Here is a 24002-nt window from a genome sequence, read left to right as displayed (position 1 = left end):
ATTTGTGCCTTGTATAGCAATTTTATGTGGGAAAATTAAAAAGGGGGGTTTAATTACCTTATTTGTCCATATGTGTTGAAATATAATATCCATGTATTTGCTAGATAATCACAGTGTTTACTTCCATATTAATTGATTTTTTTTACACATTTTACACAGATTTCATTTCTTTGCTAAACAGTTACTATATTGATTTTAAATCATTGAATCGAATCGTATCGTATCGTGTCGCCACGAATGAACCAATATCGTCCATGTATCGTATCGTTAACCATGTATCGTGATGCGTATCGTATCGCTGTTAAAATGTATCGTTACACCCCTATTCTTAGTCTTCTAGTTTGGAACGGTCATCTGGCCGTATCTACTGTATGAATACTTCATTCTGGCTGAAAGCATGGCAGTGATCTCAGACTCTGAGACCGTCTTGTTATGAACCATTATGGAAATAGAACCCAGGGTTAGAATCCATTAGCTCTCAGTCTTCCTCTCTTTCTCTCTGTTTTTGGATGGACCAGCATTGCTGGCCGTACAGATGGACAATGAATTTGGCTGATTGACTGGCTGACTGATGAAGTAATAGCAGTGGTCGGCCGGTGGGCCTCACAGCGGCCCAGCCATTCGTAGTCTGTCCTCGGTTGGCCTAGTTCAGAGGTCTTCAACGTTTTCAGGCCGAGCACCCCTTATTTGAGAGAGAGATGAAGCAGGGACCCCCACAAGCTCTTCATAGATTCCATATAGTTTCATGAAACTTTCATCTTTTGACAGCACAATTATCAGTGTATTTTGGATTCATGGTGTTTCATATATTTAACCATTGAACCACCGTCAATACTAACTAATATAAACTTGACCTTTCACTCTGTACTTATTATGCTCTTTTTCCCATCTACACCAAACCTCTTTGCCGAAAATAGCCGATCCACAAGCTCACAACGCCTCGCAGCACGAGGCGTTGTAGATCTGTAGATCTGCTATTTTTGGCTAAAGTTCTCAGAATATGGACACTATGGTTCAAGTTGTTAATATAAAAAAGGAGAAAAAAAAACGTTATATCACTCAAAGATTGAGAGACTCTGAGGACCCCCTAGGGGTCCCGGACCCCTGTTGAAGACCCCTGGCCTAATTGATTGATTGAATACTTTTATTATTCAGAAATGTAGACAGCAATAACTGACTATCTAGCCAGTAGTTTTTAATCACTTTAACCACAACCATTATAAGGTGCACTTCAGAAACCTGTTGACTAATATTTCTTACTTAAGGATTAACATCACAAGACACTTACTTACTTCCTCTTATGGAATATAAAGCCTGTACATATCATAGACTCTACCACTGATTATCGTGCACAGTTTTGCACATTGCCAAAACAAGGTTCAGCCATAGGCTACTGCAGATCACCCCTTGCCTTGGCCTCTCTCTCTCTCTCTCTCTCTCTCTCTCTCTCTCTCTCTCTCTCTCTCTCTCTCTCTCTCTCTCTCTCTCTCTCTCTCTCTCTCTCTCTCTCTCTCCCTGTGTGTTGCTGTGATGGCCCTCAGCCTCCACTTGAAGAGTCACGTGTTCTTGCGGTCACCATGGCGACGCGCATGTATTTCCATTCAGAAGTGGCTCTCGTCTCCACTGCACTCCCCTCACTCTCTGTTTTTGGAGATGCACGATTTGCACAGCGCACACACACACACACACACACACACACACACACACACACACACACACACACTCAGACAAGTCCATTCACATTTACTCACACGTGAACACACACACGCACGCACGCACGCACGCACGCACACACACACACAGGTGAAAACAGTTTTCATGCATCACGGTTACGTGCAGGCAGAGCAGGGATATATACAATGGTTTTTAAGGTGGTTGGGTTCCATTTGATATCCCTCTCTTATCACAGCAGCTCACAAATCTTGTTGCTGTGTTTGCACATTGTTTTACTTCACCCAACAGGTACACACACACTGTATGCATAATAAGAAATCTTTGCGATCATGCACTCACACAGACATACAGTACACCTCAACGCTTGGATATACATATCCATATTATGCACACAAGGAAGATGCACACACACGCGCGAGCGCGCAACGCACACACACTGAGCCATGTTTGATTAATTGAGTGTTGTGTTAACCTTGTGTGAGAGGGCAGCACTTGTGATGGGTATCTGCCTGGAGAAGGTCAGGGCTCAACTTGCTCTGAATAGGAGTCCTATCATGTGTATGTGTACAGTATGTATGCCTGTACAGTATGTGCACACATACATAGAGAGAGAGAGTTGACAGAGGCTGAGGGATGGATAGACAAGAAACAGATTGAGGGCGTGGTAAATTTTGGTACACTTGATATAATGACATTGCAATGTGTCAGGCACACACACACACTCTCTCTCTCAAACTCTGCAGTGTGAACAGTGCCAGGCACACTCTCATCAGAATGACATCTGCTTTGATACTGAACAACTGTGTGTGTGTGTGTGTGTGTGTGTGTGTGTGTGTGTGTGTGTGTGTGTGTGTGTGTGTGTGTGTGTGTGTGTGTGTGTGTGTGTGTGTGTGTGTGTGTGTGTGTGTGTGTGTGTGTGTGTGTGTGTGTGTGTGCGCGCACGCACATGCATGTTTGTGTGTGAGAGAGATAAAGAAAGAGAGAGAGTATACTTGTGACCTCCTTGTGATGTGTTCATTTTGTTCAGCTCAGGGCGGCATAGCTCAGGGGTATAGAAACCGTTATTAGAGCACGAAGGGTTCACGAAGGGTTCCCAGTTCAAATCCGGGCTCCCCCCGAGTTAATTTCGAAGAGTCCTTGAGCAAGACTCTGAACCCCTAATTGCTCCCGGTGAGTAGGTTGGTGCCTTGCATGGTTTCCTCCGCCACTGGTGTATTAATGTGTGCGTGAATGGGTGAATGTGCATAATGCACAATCTATGTAAAGCGCCTTGGATAAAAGCGCTATATAAATGCACCATTTACCATTTACTATTTTCATTTTGCTTCTCAGGTAGAAAACTGGTGTCCTCGTTTACCCTGGAGGACAAAGATGCTCACTGAGGACCAGGACAGGAGAGGACAGGTAATCCCACCTCCATTTTACACCCATTCGATTTGTGAAATGTCAGGTCTGTTCATATGCTAATGGTCATGCGGATTCAGATCAATTGCTCCAGCCACCGAGGAGAAACAGCCGGACAGAAAGACAGACAGACACTCAGACAGACAGACAGACAGACATTCGGGAAATTATATGTTTGATGCCACTGGATTCCACTCGTTTCAATATGATATGAAAATCCATCATACAGTACCATGATACCATCCATTATTATTATTATTATCTGGTCACTGTTACATCAAGCGTGGATTGATTTGACCTCTGCTGTAAAGTATAGCCACAAGCCAATAATAGTCCCTGGAGAAAATATTGTCTCCAGCCCAAACCTCCATGACTTCTTAACGGCTATATAAAATAAAGGTTAAAAGGGTCTCTCTCTCTCTCTCTCTCTCTCTCTCTCTCTCTCTCTCTCTCTCTCTCTCTCTCTCTCTCTCTCAGACGGACATCAGGACCAGCTTTGAGGAGTTGTACCGGGTGATGTCTCGCAGGGAGGAGTTTCGCTGGATGATGTTGAGAATCAAGCGCATGGCTGAGCCCTGGGTCAGCGCCATCCGTTCACTGGCTGACAAGCAGAACCTGGCCAAGCGCAGGAGGAAGAAGGTGTGTGTGTGTGTGTGTGTGTGTGTGTGTGTGTGTGTGTGTGTGTGTGTGTGTGTGTGTGTGTGTGTGTGTGTGTGTGTGTGTGTGTGTGTGTGTGTGTGTGTGTGTGTGTGTGTGTGTGTGTGTGTGTGTGTGTGTGTGTGTGTGTGTGTGTGTAAAGAAGGCTATACTTTTTGCTGCTTTTCTTTGACACTAGTATGACGAAGTGGGCAATTCATTTACGGAAAAGACATACAGGGTTCCCACGGTCATGAAATTCCTGGAAATATTTTGAAATTAGAAAGATATTTTTCCAGTACTGGAAAAGTTTCGGAATTGATCAAGGGTCCTGGAAGGTCCTGGAAAAAATAGCTATGCATTGTCTTTGGTTATTGATTTTGTTAATAACTCTGAAATGAGAAATTAAACATTGGCCAAATTGTCAATATATAGAGGCAGAAATTGTGAAAATAGCAGATCTACATGCTCACAATGCGAGGCTTTGTGAGCATCTGCTATTTTCACAATAAAACCGTGTTATACAAAATTCCTCAACTCTTAGTGCTCGTCAGGGTGCCGGGGTCATGGCCTGAAAAGGTTGAGAACCACTGGCATACTTTAGGCATTGTGCATAGGAGTAAGCGACTTGTTATTGAGCTGAATTATTATTATATAGTCCTGGAAATTGGGTTAAATATTCTGGAAAAGTTTTGGAAAAGTTTTGGAAATTAATTGGTAAAAATGTGTGGGAACCCTGTATAGAGATAAGAGGTTTCTGCAACACGACAGCAACAATATCATTTTGGATGATTAAGTTCTCAAGTTGCTCATTTTTCAGCACATAATTGCGAACATGAACGCTTGGCCTAGATGTTATGTATTCCCAACTCGGAGACGAAACGTTGACACGCGACCCGACATCACTTGACATCACTAACGCAACAATCCCTGAGAAGAATATATTTGTATAAAATATAATAATTAATACAAATCAGCAAGAACTTTAAACGGCCCCCGTGACCATGGGCCCTTTTGGGTTGCACGCCTCGTTTGTGAGACACTATACTGTACATGAACTAATACACACATTGACATTCAGAGACGGAGAAGGGACGGCAACAGAGGCGCTGAGGTGTGGCAAAATAAAAACCTGGGCATATTGCTGTTATACAGTGGGTTGGCACAATTCAGGCTGCCGGTGGTTAGTGGACCGTGCTTGTGGTTACCGGTCATTCCCCTCACTGTTTGATGTAAGAGCAAAATTACCGTCTGTGTAGATATAACCAGTAAGACGCCCTAAGGGCGAGAAGCGACCTCGCCCCCAAAGGGCGGTGTCGTGTTGAAACAACACAGACTGACACAATATGTCCATATATGGGCATTCCCAGATAAGGGCTTATCAGGGATCTCCATATATGGCTCTAAAAGTGGACAAGGACAGAATTAATTTGCGAGTGTGACTCGCGTCGCAACAACCACACTGGTTATCTTGAGACTGACCAATTATGTCCATATATGGGCATTCCCAGAGGCTTAATATTGATGACATCAGGGATCTTGGCCATATATGGTGCCTGACTTGAGGCGTGACAGACAGACAGACATGATCTGCAGGTTTTCATACTAAATGCGACCTACGGTCACATCAATTCACATACTTGTCCACCTCTCTCTCTCTCTCTCTCTCTCTCTCTCTCTCTCTCTCTCTCTCTCTCTCTCTCTCTCTCTCTCTCAGACAGTTAGGCTAAAATAGGAGACATGAAAACTCCATTGTCTCAAATGGGCACCTGCTTCATGTGCTGAATAATGTACTTGTTACTTTCCACTGGTTATAAATGGAAACCACACACATACTGTACACACACGCACGCACACACGCACACGCGTGCACACACACTTCAATCTTGTGAATAATTCAGGCAGCACTCCCATGACACAAGGTGCTGGCATGAAGCAGTACTCCCTTGAGCAAGGAAAGTATAGCAAGTATACATACAATATGATAAAGTACTTCCCTGAATACCTTTAATGGAAGGCATGTTTATTTTTAGTGTCTGACACTTGACATGTACACTGACATGGGGTTTGTGTTCCCAAAACTCGTTCACAGAATATATAGTACAGGGGTCTTCAACGTTTTCAGGCCAAGGACCCCTTAGTTGAGAGAGAGATGAAGCAGGGACCCCCACAACCTGTTAATAGATTCCATATACTGTAGTTTCATCTTTTGACAGCACAATCATCAGTGTATTTTGGATTCATGTCAATTTGAGTTTTCAGATATTTAAGCATTTGAACCATCAATACTTATAAAACTTGACCTTTCACTCTGTACTTAGTCCGCTCTTTTTCCCCTCTACACCAAAGCTCTTTGCCGAAAATAGCCGATCTACAAGCTCACAACAGCTGCGAGGCGTTGTGAGCTTGTAGATCTGCATGTTCATCCACCCAAGCTACCAGCCTGAAAAGCTGTGGCTGGCAAATGCCATTTTTCATCGTCGTTTCCCAAAGAATCTCTTTTCAGTGATGGGGACTATACACATGGGGGAATTGGCAATGACTAAATTGGGGAGGGAAAAAAACTGTTTTGTTTTCAATCTTTAAACGATGCGAGGCCATGAACTTTTTTTTAAATAATGTGTTTTTTTCACTAGCTGTTTGAGCTACGTATTAGCACACCCGGAGCTGTGTTTTCTTTCTCTTTGTTCCTTTTTTTAAAGGCCATTAATCCCTTAACAACATGTGCCAGTGCCAGTGACTTGGGCTGGCTAGCCAGCACTGAACGAATGTCACCCCTTCACTATAGTACAGCCCTCTCACACTGCGGAACACTGTGTTCTTGACAGATTTGCAGCATGCATTTATCAGCACATGTTCATTGCTTCTGATAGGTATTTAGAGGAAGCTTAGAACATGACAAGTGGAGCCAGTGCTGAAGTCCCCATTGTGATAAAAAAGTGTAAAACACACCCCATGCATAAAGTTCAACTCGTTGCATGAAGAGGGCTCGGTCCCATCCTATCTTACAGTACACTTTAAGACATAATAAGACAGAATAAAGCCATAATAAGAAATACTGTGTTGGTAATTAGAACTAATATATTTTATTAGACAGAAACAAAGACAGAATTGTAGAAAGAGCAAATACATTCTCTGGCACCGGCACCTGCCGCGGAACTGCAGCGGCAGACACTGCCGTACGACCGGCAGTTCGACCAGCAGTCGCACTGCATCGCCGGCGATAGGATCAGCAGTCCCGCCAGTAGGGCCGGCGGCCGTCGCACGGACCGGCAGGGCCCGTAGCGGTAAACTCTTTAGCTCCTTCTGCTATTATGTCTTTGTTTTTATCTAATAAAATAATATTAGTTCTAATTACCAACACATTATTTCTTATTATGGCTTTATTCTGTCTTATTATGTCTTATTAAATTATGTCTTATTATGTCTTAAAGAGTACTGTAAAATAGGATGGGACCGAGGGCTCTCTCTCTCTCACACACAATCTCACTATCTCTCTCACTATCCCCTGTTTTGTCACATTTTCATAACTTTTATTCAGATGTCAGTCTGCATAACATCTACTAACTGTATTGGCGTGTGATAACCTATGGATTATGGTGCGTGTGTTTATGTGAGACGTGAAACTGCTGAGCCCTTCACGGGTTGTCTTCATTCCAAGCGTTCTCTCCTCTCCTATATATAAGGACTTATAACCCAGACCAGCAGGGGTAATGGTAGTTCTAGATCAGGGGTCTTCACGTTTTCAGGCCGAGGACCCCTCAGTTGAGAGAGAGATGAAGCAGGGACCCCCACAACCTGTTAATAGATTCCATATAGTTTCACTGTTTGACAGCACGATCGTCAGTGTATTTTGGAATCATGTCAATGTGTGTTTTCAGATATTTAACCACTTGAACCGTCAAAAAAACTTGACCTTCCACTCTGTACTTAGTGTGCTCTTTTTCCCCTCTACACCAAAACTCTTCGCCGAAAATAGCAGATCTACAAGCTTGTAGATGTGCTAAAGTTGGCTAAAGTTCTCTGAATATGGACGCTGGGGTTCAAGTAGTTCATATATAAAAGGAGGGGAAAAACGTTTCTATCACACAAAGATTTGGAGGACCCCCTGTAGTGACTCTGAGGACCCCCTAGGGCTCCTGTTCTAGATAGCCCTTCATTCAATCAACTCCACCCTCTGTTCTGTGTGTGTGTCAGATCCTGGTGCACCTGGGCCTGCTGACCAAGGAGTCGGGCTTCAAGATCGCAGAGAACGCGTTCAGCGGCGGTCCCCTGGGAGAGCTGGTCCAGTGGAGCGACCTCATCACCACCCTGTACCTGCTGGGACACGACGTCCGCATCTCCGCCTCCCTGGCCGAGCTCAAAGAGTCAGTACCAACTCAGAACATAATCTAAAATATAGAATGCAAATTAAAGAAATAAAGCTACAATGAAACCGATACAATAGCATTAAGAACTGTACATGAGGCTAAACAAACATCATCAAAGAACAAACAGCTTCTTAAAACAATCCAATTTCGGTGGAGACTACAGTATGTCACCCTTAGTTCTAGCCTAGTTTTTGGGACAGGCTAAAGGTCTTGGTCAGAATGTCTGAAAGACCACACATTGTCAAGACTCTTGACAATGCAAGATCTTTTAGGCAATCTGACCAAGTTACCGCATTCTCTTGACTCAAGAGGATGCAGTCATTTGGATTTGTAAAGCAGGGTTCTTAGAGGTGATTAAAGGATATTGTATACTATATTTACTATATGTATATGGTTGACATGTTTCAGATCAAACAAAAATGTTCCCTTAAAATGGATTTCATAATATATTTTTGGCCCAGGGAATAGTTATATTAGCTAACTGAAATATTCTGATATTAGTGTATCTATTTATTTCAAAAGAGCTAGTGATTCAAACCTAGTTGTCAACACACAAAACAGATGAGTCATCAGGGGCCAGCTAGGATATACATGCTGTACAGTAGGAAGAAACTACTTTGTTCTAATGAATAAGCTTCCCACTACTTTAGACCCTGATGACAAGGCACAGTGAACACAATAAGTAATCATCGTGTTTGTTGGTCAACAATGACTTGGCTACGTGCTCAAAGTCACACCACTTCCTAGGCTTTCTGAGATAAAACATATCTCTATAGCCCCAGGTTTACTGCTATGCAGTGCCTGGAATAGACGGCCTACTGTGAACAAATTAACCTTGTTTTGCATAGGTAAACCTTGTATACTGCGGGTGTGATACCGGTTTTGTGTAGAGATAAGCTACCGCACATCCACAGGCATTCTCTTCAAGTTATTTGACTGGCTAAAGAAAAATAAAACGCCTTCCTGTACCTGTGGAATTTCTTTCTCAGCAAGCGAGCTTTAATAGACAGCTACACAGATGTGACATTATGTTGGTTGGTCATAGGCATAGCTGTATTTTTAGCATCAAGAATTGCACATGTTGTAGGCTTAATTATGCCCTCTGGTTTCCCAGAGGGCATAATGTAGACTGACCCTTATACTTCTTATTATTGATCCGCTCAAGGAGCACAGCTATGTTTACAGCGGGGCTCCGCAGGGCTCTGGCATCAAGAAGAGTGTCTGTGTTTCCGTTTCTAATCTTACAAACCACTGGACCAATCAATGCCACATTTGTTGTGTACACTACATGTCGCCATTAGGCGTCTTACTGGTACTATACTGTGGGTAATGTATTTGGAGATGGCGGCATGGCGGCGTTTGGGGCCATTAGTGTTGATTTATATGTGCCATTCTTATGCATGTTTTTGTCTTCTATTAAGCCACTGAAACTAAAGTATTTTGGTCCTCTACTCTCCTCCAGGATTATGCGCAGGGTGATGGGCAACAAGTCCAGCTGTCCCACTCAGGGTGACAAGGTGGTAGAGCTGATCTACATTGACATCGTGGGACTCACACAGTTTAAGAAGACCCTGGGACCCTCTTGGGTTCACTACCAGTGAGTTCATTTTATTATCTTTACTGTTAGTTGACGCTACTCTCTTCCAGAGATACTCAACTCTGAGCACAACTGTGAAGGTAAGCTTCAGTTCCTCTGTTGACAATCATCCAAATTATTGCTCTGAAATCTGATTAATAATCTGATTTGTAAGAGGTGCACACGAGGAACTTGCTTTTGCATATGCGGTCTGTGACAAACCGACATTAACGGCTAGTGCACACACAACTCACACTTTGTGCAACAGGTCATTGGAGTGCACGCTACATTCAGACAATAGCAAATACATTGGACAGCAGACACAGCTTCACCATCGGTCTATCCATTTGATGTCGGATTACATTTTTGTTTTCTTCCAATCCTTTCTTTATCTTTTTCTTCCAATTTTGTCATCATGTCAATTCCCAATTTTCCTCACACACATGTGTAGTCCCTGTCACTGCTAACCCCTACAGTTGGTCGTGTGGGAGTACGTAGGTGAGCACATCTCGTCCGATAGCTTTTTCTCACCACGAGGGCGTTGCACATGGAGAGGAGCACGTTATCCAACTAGCTTGTTCTTCTCCCTTCTGAACAGGCACACTGTTAGATGGACTGTAGTCATTTAGTACATAGAGATCTCCCTCCCTGTACCGGCTTTGTTCTTACCAGTGAACACGGAGGATTTGGACTTGAGGAGAGATTCTGCAAACTAAACGGTTTGACTTTTCTGGTCCATCTTTCATTTCCTTTTATACAGTATGTATGCTTCTCAGCCACTGCCAACGAGTGCCCTAGCCTGCTCTACATACAGTACAAAATAGCAGATCTACAAGCTCACAACGCCTCGCAGCGCGAGGCGTTGTGAGCTTGTAGATCGGCTATTTTCGGCAAAGAGCTTTGGTGTAGAAGGGAAAAAGAGCAGACAGGGTGAAAGATCAAGTTAAGCATTGACGGTTCAAGTTGTTAAATATCTGAAAACACAAATTTACATGAATCCAAAATACACAATGATTGTGCTGTCAAACTATGAAACTATATGGAATCTATTATACAGGTTGTGGGGCATCCTTGCTTCATCTCTCTCAAATAAGGAGTCCTTGGCCTGAACACGTTGAAGACCCCTGCTGTAAACACTTAATGTTTTTGTGGGCAAGGGAGCGGTGTTTCTCTAGACCAGTTCAAGGTCTTTCCGCTCAGTTGAGCTGCTGGGTTGTCCTGCCACAAGAGAGCACACTCACTTCCCTGACTTTAATGCCACCGCCCGGGCAGGGCCGGTGTGCTGCTGACAAGCTCCTCTTATGCCGTCTAAAAGTTTTGTCTAGACAGTTTGCCGACAATGCTGGCAGCTCGCAGGACAATGACTCTGTTTTATTAGAGCCATTTCCCCCAAATAGCGAAAGTGGCTGTTGCTTCCCTGCGCTGTTGTTTTGACCCTTGCAGAGAGTTTATTCTCTCTCGCCCGTCGATTGCTCCGAGGAGACCTCGTGTTTCCTGGTTTACTCCGGCGAAGACCCTCTCAGCAGCAGGGGCGTCACAACTCACAATGAGGGGGAAGAAAGTGGGACTGGGTTACCAGGGCCCAATGTGGAGGGGCCTTTAATTGTTTTATACTTTAGCTATTGAAAAATAGGCGAGCTTGTAGATCTGCTATTTTTGAAAAGTCGTGAAAATGTGTGCAAATCTTTGAATATATGTGTTTTTTAAGCAAACTTTTGTAACTCAATTTTTTCTTCTGTGGGAGGTCCCTGGAACAACATATTTTGAGATGGGGGTCCGTGGCCAAATACATATTATTTTGGGGTCCTTCAAATGAAAAAGTTTAAGCACCACTGACATAGAAACATAGGTTTTTCAAAAAAAAAAAAACATAGAAGGATTTGAAACATTCAAAGCGCTGTGAGCTTGTACGAGTATATCTGCTATTTTTCAATAGTTAAAGCACGAAATAACACGTAAGAATGTGTCCCCAGTCTAAATGGGTTAAATAACCATAAGGGGGAGGGGGCTCCCCTTATGAAGAACATTCATGGGGGGCCCGCAGTGAATCCTTGTACCCATGCAGGGCCCAGAATTTGGTGTGACACCCCTGCTCAGCAGCGACGGGGAAAAACAGGCCAGAACAATGCTTATGGAGGGGCTAATGGTCTCAGCGCACACCACCTCATTGTCATCATTTTCTTTTCCACCAGGCATGTTTTATTTTTTTTATTTTTAACAGTTTAAACGGCTTCCTCTCCCTGTGTACACAGAGGAAATTGACTCAACCTTTTGCCATTGTTGCTTTTTTCAACGTACCTTTTTTGTGTGTGCTCACAATGTAGCTGGGTCTTTTATGGCACTTCCGCGACCACGAGAGCGAAGGTCCGTTTCTCAATGGATTTGTCATCTAGGAGGGTTATTAAAGAAATTTGGCCGGGGTGTATTTTTCAAAATGGCGGGGAAAATGTTTGAAAGCTAGGGTAATTTTCAGTCTCATTCACTTACTATACACCACACTATAAAGGAAAACATGACTCCCAAAAGATCTGCTTTAAGTGGGATGTGAGGGGTCAAACTAGGGGTTTTTAATTATTCTGAATCCATTGCAAGTTTTGCACAAAAAACATTCCTTGGGCACAAAATGGCCCCACAAAACGATGGTTTAGTGATGAGTCATCAATTTTATTTTTTTCGCTCTCTAACAAATCTCTTTGCCAAGAAATAGCCGATCTACAAGCCGGATTTCTACTTAGCTGCGTGCTGGTGTCACGCACTTGAAAATACCAGATCTACTAGCTTACAATCACAGTGCTTGTGCCTGACACCGGCGGCAACGCGACTAAGTAGAAATCCAGGTTAATCCAGGTCTGGGAAAAACAGAATCTTGTGATCTCTCTCTCTCTCTCTCTTTGTCTCTCTCTCTCTTTGTCTCTCTCTCTCAAGCTCTCTTTCTCCCATTCCCTCGCCCTCATTCTCGTCTCTTGTTGTGTTTTTCTACTTCCCTCTGCCCGGGGGTGTCGCACCAAATTCTGGGCCCTGGGTACAAGGATTCACTGCGTTATTTTGCAGATCTACAAGCTCACAGCGCGGCACCGAGTGCCGCGCTGCGAGCTTGTAGATCTGCTATTTTTGAATAATCATGAAAGTTTGTGCAAGTCTTTGAAGGTTTTTTTTTTGAAAAACCTATGTTTCTATGTCAGTGGTGCTCAAAATCTTTCACGTGAAGGACCCCCAAAATAATGTACAGTATTTGGCCACGGACTCCCATCTCAAAATATTTAGTTCCACTGACCCCCAGAAGCAAAATTCGAATTACAAATGTTCGCTTAAAAAATACATATATTCAAAGATTTGCACACATTCTCACCACTATTCAAAAATAGCAGATCTACAAGCTTGCAGTGAGCTTGTATATCTGCTATTTTTCAATAGTTAAAGTATAAAATAATGAAGGCCCCTCCACCTTGGGCCCTAGTAACTCAGTCCCACTTTCCCCACCTTGTGACGCCCCTGCCTCTGCCAATGTGTTTTTGCTCACGGTTCCATTCATTAGTCCACACACTCCTTGAAGCCTTGTTGTCCCTGACGCTCCCGGCAGTCAATAACGTGTAATAGGATTACCCTAATCTGATTACAAAGGGGTAACTGTAATCTGTTGCGCTTAATTAAAAAAATATATATACGGTAAGTTATTAGAATGTGAGATACATTTGGCGAGCAGCCAGTTCCTGCTGGAATCCACAGACTACGTGTGTTGCGTTTAGAGATGTGCCGATTGATCGGTGTGTGATCGCGATTGCCTCCATCGGCTTTGATCGGTGTCGTTTTGCCTCTAACGACTTTGCCGATCTACAAGCTAGATCAGCTATTTTCACAATATTTATCTGTGGGACTGAATGTAACCTCAGCTTCAACTCCTACAAGTTGAATTGGATACTAAAGGACCTCAGATTGCAATCTCCTAATTTATACTTAATACACAATGTCAATGTTTTGTAAGAAGAATCATTAAATATATAAATGCTGCTACAGTAACACAATAAATAGAAGAATTTATGGATTTGACGCTGTGATCGGGAATATCGTAATCGGCAGATACTGATTCCAGTTGTTCGGTGATCGGTATCGGCCCCAAAAATCGCAATCGCATCTCTAGTTGCGTTGTGAAAGAAATTAATTGAATGCGAACATGTAATATGCCAAAACAAATTCCTATGTGTGTTACACAATGTCAAATAAAGGAATCTGAATCTGAACAGGAACATATTCATTAACGATATCTATGTACTTAATAGATTATGATTTTGAGGTGATATGACTCATACAGTAGTCACTCAATAACGACTGAGAAAGGGGTTGTACTATAAGATGCACTGCTCTCTCTCTCTCTCTGCCCTCTGCCTGTTTTAGAGGATTAAACTAATTAAAACGTCTATTTTCGGGGGAAATCTCCTGTTTTGCAATGTAATTACTGTACTTTTTTCCCCCTTTTTTATTAATATCACGTAGATGTTTTTCTTTTGGTACTTTAAATAGCAACTAGAAAAATATTGTTCCTTCGAAACAATTGTGGGCTCGCTTCAAGCCAGAAAACAATGGCTATAAAAGTACAAAATGTCAAGATCGCAGGCAGTGCTCTCTTTGACGTTACTGACGTCAACGATTGGTCCATTTTGTTCCAAAAATGTGTTGTGCAAAAGTTGACCTGCTGGTGGCGCTATAACAGGCCAATGTAAGAAGGGTGGTATCTGTTCCTTGACCTATTGGGAATGTGCTTGCAAGATTTCACGCACATTGCAGGCTGTGTTCATGATTTGAGGTGTTTTTGGCTTTGGCCACTTTATCGCTGCTTGCAGCTATATTCATTATTATAATTTTTTTGTGTGTGTGCACTTCATAGGCATATTAGATAAAGGTCCTTAGATTGTGTGTAGAATGTTTCATGCAAATTGCAAAAAAAAAATCCTAACGGGTTTAAGCGTTTCACAAACTGCTCAAAATGATATAGCGCCCCCCTTTGGCCAATTGGGGTAAGATTGGTTTTAGTGATATTTGGACTAACACTCTACATCTTTGCCAAATGCCATGAACATGTTACTTCTTTGCATGTATGATTTAGAGGCAGAAGAATAATTTGCATAAAACTGCAATATTCATTGAATTTATTTAAAAAAGCATGTTTCAATTTTAAAGAAATCCGATCTGACAGATCTTTAGATATCGGTCCAAAGTTCACGTAAAAAAAGTTTTGTGCACGTGGAGCGAAAATTCCAGAATAAAAGCGAGTTTACGCGTTTTACAAACTGCTCAATATGGCGGAAAATCGAAGGGCGGAGCTTACTTAACAATGACACAGATGTCTTCCGCTCGAGTCAAAGCACGCGTGTAACAAGTTGCATGTCTTCAAACAAAACGAGTCATGACTTATGCCCGTTTGAAGTTTGAATTTTCAAACGCTTCGTATAGCGCCCCCCTTTGGCCGATTGGAATAAAATTGGTTTCAGTGATACTTTGACTAACCCTCCACATCTTTGCCAAATGCCATGAACGTGTAACTTTGCATGTATGATTTAGAGGCCGAAGAATAATTTGCATAAAACCGCAATATTGATTGAATTATTAAAAAATTATATTTCACTTTAAAAAAAATCTGGTTGATCAATCTGACCGTATTGGTCCAAAGTTCATGTGAAAAAAGTTTTGTGCACTTGACGCGAAAATCCCAGGAGGAGATAGATTTTTACTGTTTTTCATATAATTCCGAATTGTGGGAGACCTAAAGGTCAGAGGTCAAAAGTTAGAGGGTAAACGTTGTTCGGCATGAGGAGACGCATAAGTGTATACAGGTTTCATGGCTGTATGTATAACACAGCATGAGCTATACCTGTTCAAAGATCGCACTTTCGAAGGCTTCCTACAGCGCCACCATTTGGCCGATTGCTGTATAAAATAATAGCACACGTCGCCACTGTAGGCTGAACACATTGATGTTTTTATTTTCATTTTCTCACTAAGTATGTAGGAGTAGAAAGGAACCGAAGTTCCCGTCTACTGTTGACTGACTGATAGATAAACTAGAAAAATATTGTTCCTTCGAAACAATTGTGGGCTCGCTTCAAGCCAGAAAACAATGGCTATAAAAGCACAAAATGTCAAGATCGCAGGCAGTGCTCTCTTTGACGTTACTGACGTCAAAGATTGGTCCATTTTGTTCCAAAAATGTGTTGTGCAAAAGTTGACCCGCTGGTGGCGCTATAACAGGCCAATGTGAGAAGGTTGGTATCTGTTCCTTGACCTATTGGGAATGTGCTTGCAAGATTTCACACACATCCCAGGCTGTGTTCATGATTTGAGGTGTTTTTGGCTTTGGACACTTTATCGCTGCTTGCAGCTATATTTATTATTATTATTTTATAATTTTTTTGTGTGCACTTCATAGGCATGTTAGATAAAGGTCCTTAGATTGTGTGTAGAATGTTTCATGCAAATTGCAAAAAAAAATCCTAGAATAAAAACGGGTTTTTTATTTGAACTAACCCTCTACACTATTTTGTCATGAAAATGTGACTTTGCTTGTATGTTTTAGAGGCAGAAGAATAATTTGCATAAAAATGCAATATTGTTTGAATTATTTAAAAAAGCATGTTTCAATGTTAAAGAAATCCGATCTGACAGATCTTTAGATATCGGTCCAAAGTTCACGTAAAAAAAGTTTTGTGCACGTGACGCGAAAATTCCAGAATAAAAGCGGGTTTACGCGTTTTACAAACTGCTCAAAGTGGCGGAAAATCAAAGGGCGGAGCTTACTTAACAACGACACAGATGTCTTCCGCTTGAGTCAAAGCACGCGTGTAACAAGTTGCATGTCTTCAAACGAAACGAGTCATGACTTATGCCCGTTTGAAGTTTGAATATTCAGACGCTTCGTATAGCGCCCCCCTTTGGCCGATTGGAATAAAATTGGTTTCAGTGATACTTTGACTAACCCTCCACATCTTTGCCAAATGTCATGAACGTGTAACTTTGCATGTATGATTTAGAGGCCGAAGAATAATTTGCATAAAACCGCAATATATATTGAATTATTAAAAAATCATTATTTAACGTACAAACTTCTCACCACATAGCCTGTGTAGATATAGGTTCAAAGTTCATGTGAAAAAAGTTTTGTGCACTTGACGCGAAAATCCCAGGAGGAGATAGATTTTTACTGTTTTTCATATAATTCCGAATTGTGGGAGACCTAAAGGTCAGAGGTCAAAAGTTAGAGGGTAAAAGTTGTTCGGCATGAGGAGACGCATAAGTGTATACAGGTTTCATGGCTGTATGTATAACACAGCATGAGCTATACCTGTTCAAAGATCGCACTTTCGAAGGCTTCCTACAGCGCCACCATTTGGCCGATTGCTGTATAAAATAATAGCACACGTCGCCACTGTAGGCTGAACACATTGATGTTTTTATTTTCATTTTCTCACTAAGTATGTAGGAGTAGAAAGGAACCGAAGTTCCCGTCTACTTACTAGATAAATAAATAAATAAATAATGACAATATCTAAAGTGTGCTCGCCAGGTACTGGCGAGCCCACAATAATGACAATATCTAAAGTGTGCTCGCCTTATAGGCGAGCCCACAATAATGAGGCTATGAAAAATCTTTTGTTTCCAATTCACTTCCATCATAAAAATAGTCTTCCCTGGCTTTTTTTGTCCCACCTAGTAACAGAGCGATATGGGGTGGGACTTGACAAAGGGTGAATTCTGCTTATTTCTTAAATCTGCAAATGAATTGGAGAATTATCAGTCATTTCTTAACGTGTTTTGCAAAGAGTAGAGACGGAACAACTTCACACAGGTGGTAGATTACGTTTTGGAAGACGCCTCGCTCTTGCCCTTTTCCAGCTGTACTCTCATTTTCCCTCTAATGTCAGGCTCTTTTCTCAGCTTCAGGAAAAGTACTGTAATAGAAGAAGTAATTCGATATTTATTATCCCCTGTCTGCATCCGTTGCTCTGTTTTTTTCCCCTCCTCAAGGCTTGTGCTGTTCAGACCGAAGTATTGTCACTTGTCAGTTTGTGTCCCCTTTCCTTTTTGAAGTGGGCAGCTGTGACTCCGAATTAGGGATGGGACGTTACGCGAAATTATCGTTTATCGCGATAAAAAAATTAAATTTATCGTGATATCGTCCTCCGTCAATTCACCTTTTATTTTCTGAGCTGCATATCCGGTACCATTTAAACCCTCTAATAATTGGTAAAAAGTAATAACGTACTTGATACACTCTTTTTTTTCTCTCTCTAACAAATCTCAGCGTGACGCGTTGTGAGCTTGTAGATCGGCTATTTTTTGGCAAATGTTCCGCCCCAGGATAATGGATTTTAATGATCGCGATAATATCGTAAATCGGGATTTCTTTTGTCACAATAATCGTGATATGAAATTTTCATATCGTGCCATCCCTACTCCGAATAGCAACACGTACACTGTTCCCAATGCAGTGGTCTCAGCCTGTGTAGCACACTGCCAACATCCAACATTGGAACTTCTGTTATTTTAGTTTATCTTTTTTGTTTTATTTCGTTTTTTTGGAGAGAGAGAGAGGAGGGAGAGAAGAGAGAGGGCAGAGAAGGACGTACAACACCCAGGATCAAATCCCTACGGTAATTTGCTGGGTTTGTGTCCAGCAGAAGGAGACAGGGAATCCAGGGACAAAGGTGTCTAAGCTATTAACACCCTCTGGCACGCCACCAACGCTCTCTTTTTCACTCTGCTGATGCCCTCAGAACAGCAGTGCTCATCCTTGTGTCGGTGGGGTTGCTTAAAGTCCCAGTGAAATGGCTTTTTTGGGCATTTTATTTTTGAAGTTTCAGTCTGAAACCTAACCCTAACCCTAACCCTAGCCTGTCCGTTTCTGAAGAAGCGATGGGATGGCTCACGTGTGCCCAATCTTTTTTGTCCCACCTAGTAACAGAGCGACATGGGGTGGGACTTGACAAAAGGTGAATTTGGGAGTCCTTGACATTGAACCACTGTCTTAACGTATGTGGGATGCAGATCATACTGTAGACACTAGATTTCTCTTCCCGTCAGAGTGAGAGGAGACGGGAGTGCTTCCCTGTTGTCATCCACGTAAAAGTTGGTGTGATATGCATTTTAGAAGTGTGGGTCCTCTAAATTCATGACGTCATGCGCGCATGCTGTTTTTATTGTTAAGTGTGTGTTTAGTGTGTGCATATGAGGCGTGCGCGCGTGCAGCAAAATAAGTGTGGGCTCGCCGAGCCCACGCGAGCCCACGGCATCTCACCCCTGGCTCTACTACATGTCCTCTCACATCCTTCCATCTGGGGAGCCTCAGCCAGGGGCCGCCCAGCCTCCAGACATGCACTTGGCTGCAGAGACAGAGAGAGAGATGGAGGTGTGCGTGCGTGCGTGCGTGCGTGCGTGCGTGCGTGCGTGCGTGCGTGCGGCGAGTGCCTCTGCATCCTGGTGCACGTGTGCAAGTTTACACCTGGCTCCTTATCACAATGATTAATGGGGGAGTATTATACTCTGACAGCAGCTGGACCCTAATTACACCACTATACTTGAATGGAAGGAGAGAAAAAAAAATATATATATTTCTGGACTTATGACGGTTCAACACGTGCATGCGCACATGGAAGTGTGGGCACTCACCGCGCGTGCACATAACGTTTTCGCTGGCTTAAAACGGGTCTGCGTGGCGGCAGAAATAGCCTTAGACCAGTGGTTCTCAACCAATAATTTGATGACCGGATCATCAGCCAAACTTCCCATGCAAAATAGCTCCACAACTGATATTTCCAATTAATTAATCCATTTTCAAATCTTATATTACCATCTGCTGTTAGTCATGCTCATTTCAGCACGGCTGGCGAGCCTATTTCAACCAATTGCTGGGTCAGAACGACCTGAAAATATAATATCAACTGACTTGACTTGAGAGAAGTGTGGGCACCCCCGCGTTTCCCCCCCACTACATCCCTGATGTTGTCCCAGGGACCCCCACAAGCAGAGATTTGAGTTACAGAAGTTTGCTTTGAAAAAAATAATTCCAGGTCTTATGGGTTAAAAGAATGTGTTGGCTCTTCGTATGTGCATCTGTGTGTCTGTTCTCAGATAGCTAGTCTTGCAATACTACTTGGCCAATCAGCATCATATTTCTCGTGCGCGCTGATAGCAGGCCAAGAATAAAAAAATCTCCATAATTTATTGCTTCAACAGCAAAAAATAGTTTGGAATTGGCCTGAGGACACGTCAAGTTTAAAATGTTAAACCTGCTGTCTAAAGTCAAGGGCATTTTAAGATATTATTTAGGCCTAGAATTATTGAATGCTTTAACCAGTGAAAAAATAGCAGATATACAAGCTCACAGCACGGCACCGAGTGCCGCGCTGCCAGCTTGTAGATCTGCTATTTTTTTTAAATCGTGCAAATTAGAATTTTGAATCCTTCTAAGATTTTTTGAAAAACCTATGTTTTTGTGTCAGCAATCTGGCCAGCCATCATCAAAGAAAAGGTCCTTTTCACTTAACTGGAGCTCAGTTAGTCTGTTCTTGAGAGACTACTATATCAGTGGTTCTCAAACCTTTTCATGTGAAGGACCTCCAATATGGTATGTATTTGGCCACGGACCCCCCCATCTCAAAATATTTTGTTCCAGGGGCCACCCAGAATCAAATTTTGAGTTACAAACGTTCTTTGAAAATACATTTATTCAAAGATTTACACACATTTTCATGACTTTTTCAAAAATAGCAGATCTACAAGCTCGCAGCCGCGCTGTGAGCTTGTATATCTGCTATTTTGCACTGGTTAAAGCATTCAATAATTCTAGGCCTAAAATTAGTTAAGTTCTGCTAAAGTTTATATTTTCTGCGTTCCTGTTGCATGTCACTCTTGTCACAGCTGCCCTCGTTATCATTCATCTCTGTTGATTTTTTTTTAAAAACCTCACCATCCTGGCGCCTGCAAATTGCGCCGTCTCCCCGACGGAACAGAGGAGAGCTCGTGCATTTCATTATTACAAAAATAGAAAATAAATGAGATAAAATGACAGGGAGATCAGTGAGGGGGGGAGAGAGGTGTGTGTGTGTGTGTGTGTGTGTGTGTGTGTGTGTGTGTGTGTGTGTGTGTGTGTGTGTGTGTGTGTGTGTGTGTGTGTGTGTGTGTGTGTGTGTGTGTGTGTGTGTGTGTGTGTGTGTGTGTGTGTGTGTGTGTGTGTGTGTGTGTGTGTGTGTGTGTGTGTCTAGCTATACTTATTGGGACTAAACGCATGTTCACACAGTCACCTGCAGGTTACCTCTGACAGTGTGGGGACAAAATAGTAGGTCCCCACAACGGTTAGGTTTAGGGATAGTGGTTAGGGTAAGGCCACAGGACTTGCATAAAAATGAATGGAAGTCTATGTAATGTCCCCACAAGTGATGTAAATATATATATTGTGTGTGTGTGTGTGTGTGTGTGTGTGTGTGTGTGTGTGTGTGTGTGTGTGTGTGTGTGTGTGTGTGTGTGTGTGTGTGTGTGTGTGTGTGTGTGTGTGTGTGTGTGTGTGTGTGTGTGGGGAGAGATAGAGAGAGAGAGGGGTGTTAAAGGTCATTTGTGAGTCATTCCTGAGTGTGTGCGCCATTCTCTCTTTCTCATTCTTTCTAATTAATCCTACAAGGTTACCTTTGAGTCTCCTCTGCTGCAAGATTTTTACTTTATGACTTAATTTCTCTTTTATGCGGAAGTGGTTGAAGTTGGACCTACAGTATAAAATGGACCGCAAAGAGTTTATCGGTCCAACTGGTTTCAAACATGCTTGTTTCTTTGACCTCTTGTAAGACTCGGCTTTTGGTGATTTAACAGAGGTGGGAAAACACTTTTTTTCTGTGCTAATTTATTAAGAGGGAAGAGATTAAGTTTGCCTAAGGCTACAAAGACACCATTATTTATTTGGATTAGAGAAGCACGCTTGCTACGTCTGTTGCACCTCATACCTAGCATTTCAATGGCTTAGGGCCATTTGTTTCAAGGTTCAAGGTTGTACTTTATTGTTACATTACGTCTTTTGGACAGGTACATCAGAGTAAAACTTATTTTTGTTCGGCTTCCTTCAGACAATGCAGTGTAGTAAGTATATATAAAATAACAGCAAAACAACAAAAACAACACATCTAAAGATTCAAATAATAAGTAATAATGACGAAGGAAAGAGTGCAAAAGAGCAAAGAGAATGTAAAAAGCATCCTCAGCTGTACATGTACATAACGTACGTTTGGTATATAATACACCAATGGCATTATTTTCCCGTAGTAGCTACTGTACTTTAACCTTTTGTAAACAACTTCACAGTGTGTTCTATGTGCAATAGGTTGGTATAACTAAAAACCTCACACTACTACTTCACGTCACTGACTACATTTACAGGCTGTGCCTGTGTTTCAATAGTGACGGCTTTAGCAGAGTTGCTAGAGAGACCGTCTGGGAACTGAAGCCCAGTAGATGTTTCAAAAAGTGTCCGTCACTATTACGCATTATTACTTTAAAGTTATACCATGTAACTTTTTTTATAAAACAAATCTTAAAATTGTCCTAACTGTTAAATCGCTAAAGTTTTAGAACCCCCACTCCGTTATTTTCAGCTTCTAAAGCCTTCTCTTTATATGTTTTCTATGAGCCGTGAGGGGGGGAGAATTTCGCGGCAAAATTGCGTCATCACACTACCGGCCAATCACAGCGAGGGTTATACACTGCCGGCCAATCACAGCGCATCTTGGAGTGGGGTCGCTAGGGCGGCCATATTAGTAGTCTCCCGTGTGTTTCTATACTCGGGTGCACGGTAAGCATGGGTGAAGGAGTGTATCTCCGGAATGGCTGAACGCACAGCAACCAGGGACCCCTCAAAAGATAGTTCACGGGGCAAGATCATTAAGGTTGAATAGACTTTATTGACAAGAATGGAAGCATACAATATAGCAGCAGCAGAGACATATGCGCAATATATATATAGCAATACGGTAGCATCCTATAGCCTAAGCAGCAGCATGAATATACAGCATAAACTAGACTACATGCGGAGCATCAAGATTGGCGATGGATTCGGCTAACGGATCATGTGTCCGCGTCCACGATAAATGATTAAGCTATAATCATCTATACGTGACTGAAGCTCTCCGCGGTCACATGATCCGAGACCCCCAGCAAGGGGATAGCCTAATCCTGAGGTGGAGTTGGGGAAGGAGGTGGGGCGCTGAGTTTAGCAACTGAAGCACTGTAGGGTTAGATACCCTAGATATACTCTGAGTGGGGGGGGCGGAATATAATACTCCGCCCACCTGGGGGCGCGCCGCCAACCTCTTAAATCTCACCCCCCGAACTGGCTACGTCATCCTTCCTGCGCCTAATTTCACGGGGCAAGATCATTAAGGTTGAATAGACTATTGACAAGAATGGAAGCATACAATATAGCAAGCAGCAGAGACATATGCGCAATATATATATAGCAATACGGTAGCATCCTATAGCCTAAGCAGCAGCATGAATATACAGCATAAACTAGACTACATGCGGAGCATCAAGATTGGCGATGGATTCGGCTAACGGATCATGTGTCCGCGTCCACGATAAATGATTAAGCTATAATCATCTATACGTGACTGAAGCTCTCCGCGGTCACATGATCCGAGACCCCCAAAGAAGGAAGGACGGCGTCCTGGCAGGACGGCGTCCTAACCCCCCAAACACGCAACGCTCCGAATCCATGAGCAGTCTTAACCGATCGGTGAAGATGGCTTAGCTTCCGCGGTCCTAACAGCCTGAACACAGCTTTGTGAACAGAAGCGCGAAATAACTAAACTGACAACTATAGCAAACTGACAACTATAGCATACATTTGCTATGCACCCCAGTACTCAGAAAACGGCTCCTTTAAGAAGCCTGGCTTGTGCAGCAACCTATTAATTTAATTAAACTCTCCCCCTTCCCAACACACCTTGCTTTGCAGAAGAGAACGCCATAAAACGAAGGGCTCTGTCCCTCCGCGAGACGTACTTCTTTTAGCGATTACTGCTGAGCTGAAGCAATTGAAATATGTACTGACTAACTCTGAACTCTAGAGCGCTATTGTATACTAGAACGAGCAAGCAAGGAATAGGCGGCAGTACCAAAGTATTAAAATTTAGCAGCTTGCCTAAGACCAACCAATGATAAGAAAGGTAGCCTTAGTGAACTTTTAGCGATGCTAAGCAACTAGATATAACACTAATTAAAGACCTGTGAAGCGCAGCAGAGCAGCACGTAAAACACACAAATATATCCAGTATAGCCGAAACCGAGCAGCAAACTGTACTGGTATAACC

The 24002-nt window shown here is 42.6% G+C and overlaps 1 protein-coding gene across 1 annotated transcript in view; it reads left to right on the top strand.

The window, feature by feature from the left end:
* Positions 1–24002, top strand: part of mgat5 (alpha-1,6-mannosylglycoprotein 6-beta-N-acetylglucosaminyltransferase) — a gene marked incomplete at both ends in the record, with an annotated part of 195562 nt that overhangs the window by 82123 nt on the left and 89437 nt on the right. The window contains 4 exons of the mRNA XM_080720798.1: positions 3007–3078; positions 3556–3717; positions 7912–8081; positions 9547–9681. Of these exons, the coding sequence (XP_080576924.1) occupies positions 3007–3078; positions 3556–3717; positions 7912–8081; positions 9547–9681 (539 nt within the window). The remainder of the gene's footprint in view (positions 1–3006; positions 3079–3555; positions 3718–7911; positions 8082–9546; positions 9682–24002) is intronic.

This window comes from Nannobrachium achirus (assembly GCF_963921795.1).
Source record: "Nannobrachium achirus genome assembly, chromosome: 24".
Taxonomy (NCBI): Eukaryota; Metazoa; Chordata; class Actinopteri; order Myctophiformes; family Myctophidae; genus Nannobrachium; species Nannobrachium achirus.
The sequence above is the reverse complement of the archived record's forward strand: the minus strand, read 5'-3'. Positions and strand labels throughout refer to the sequence as shown.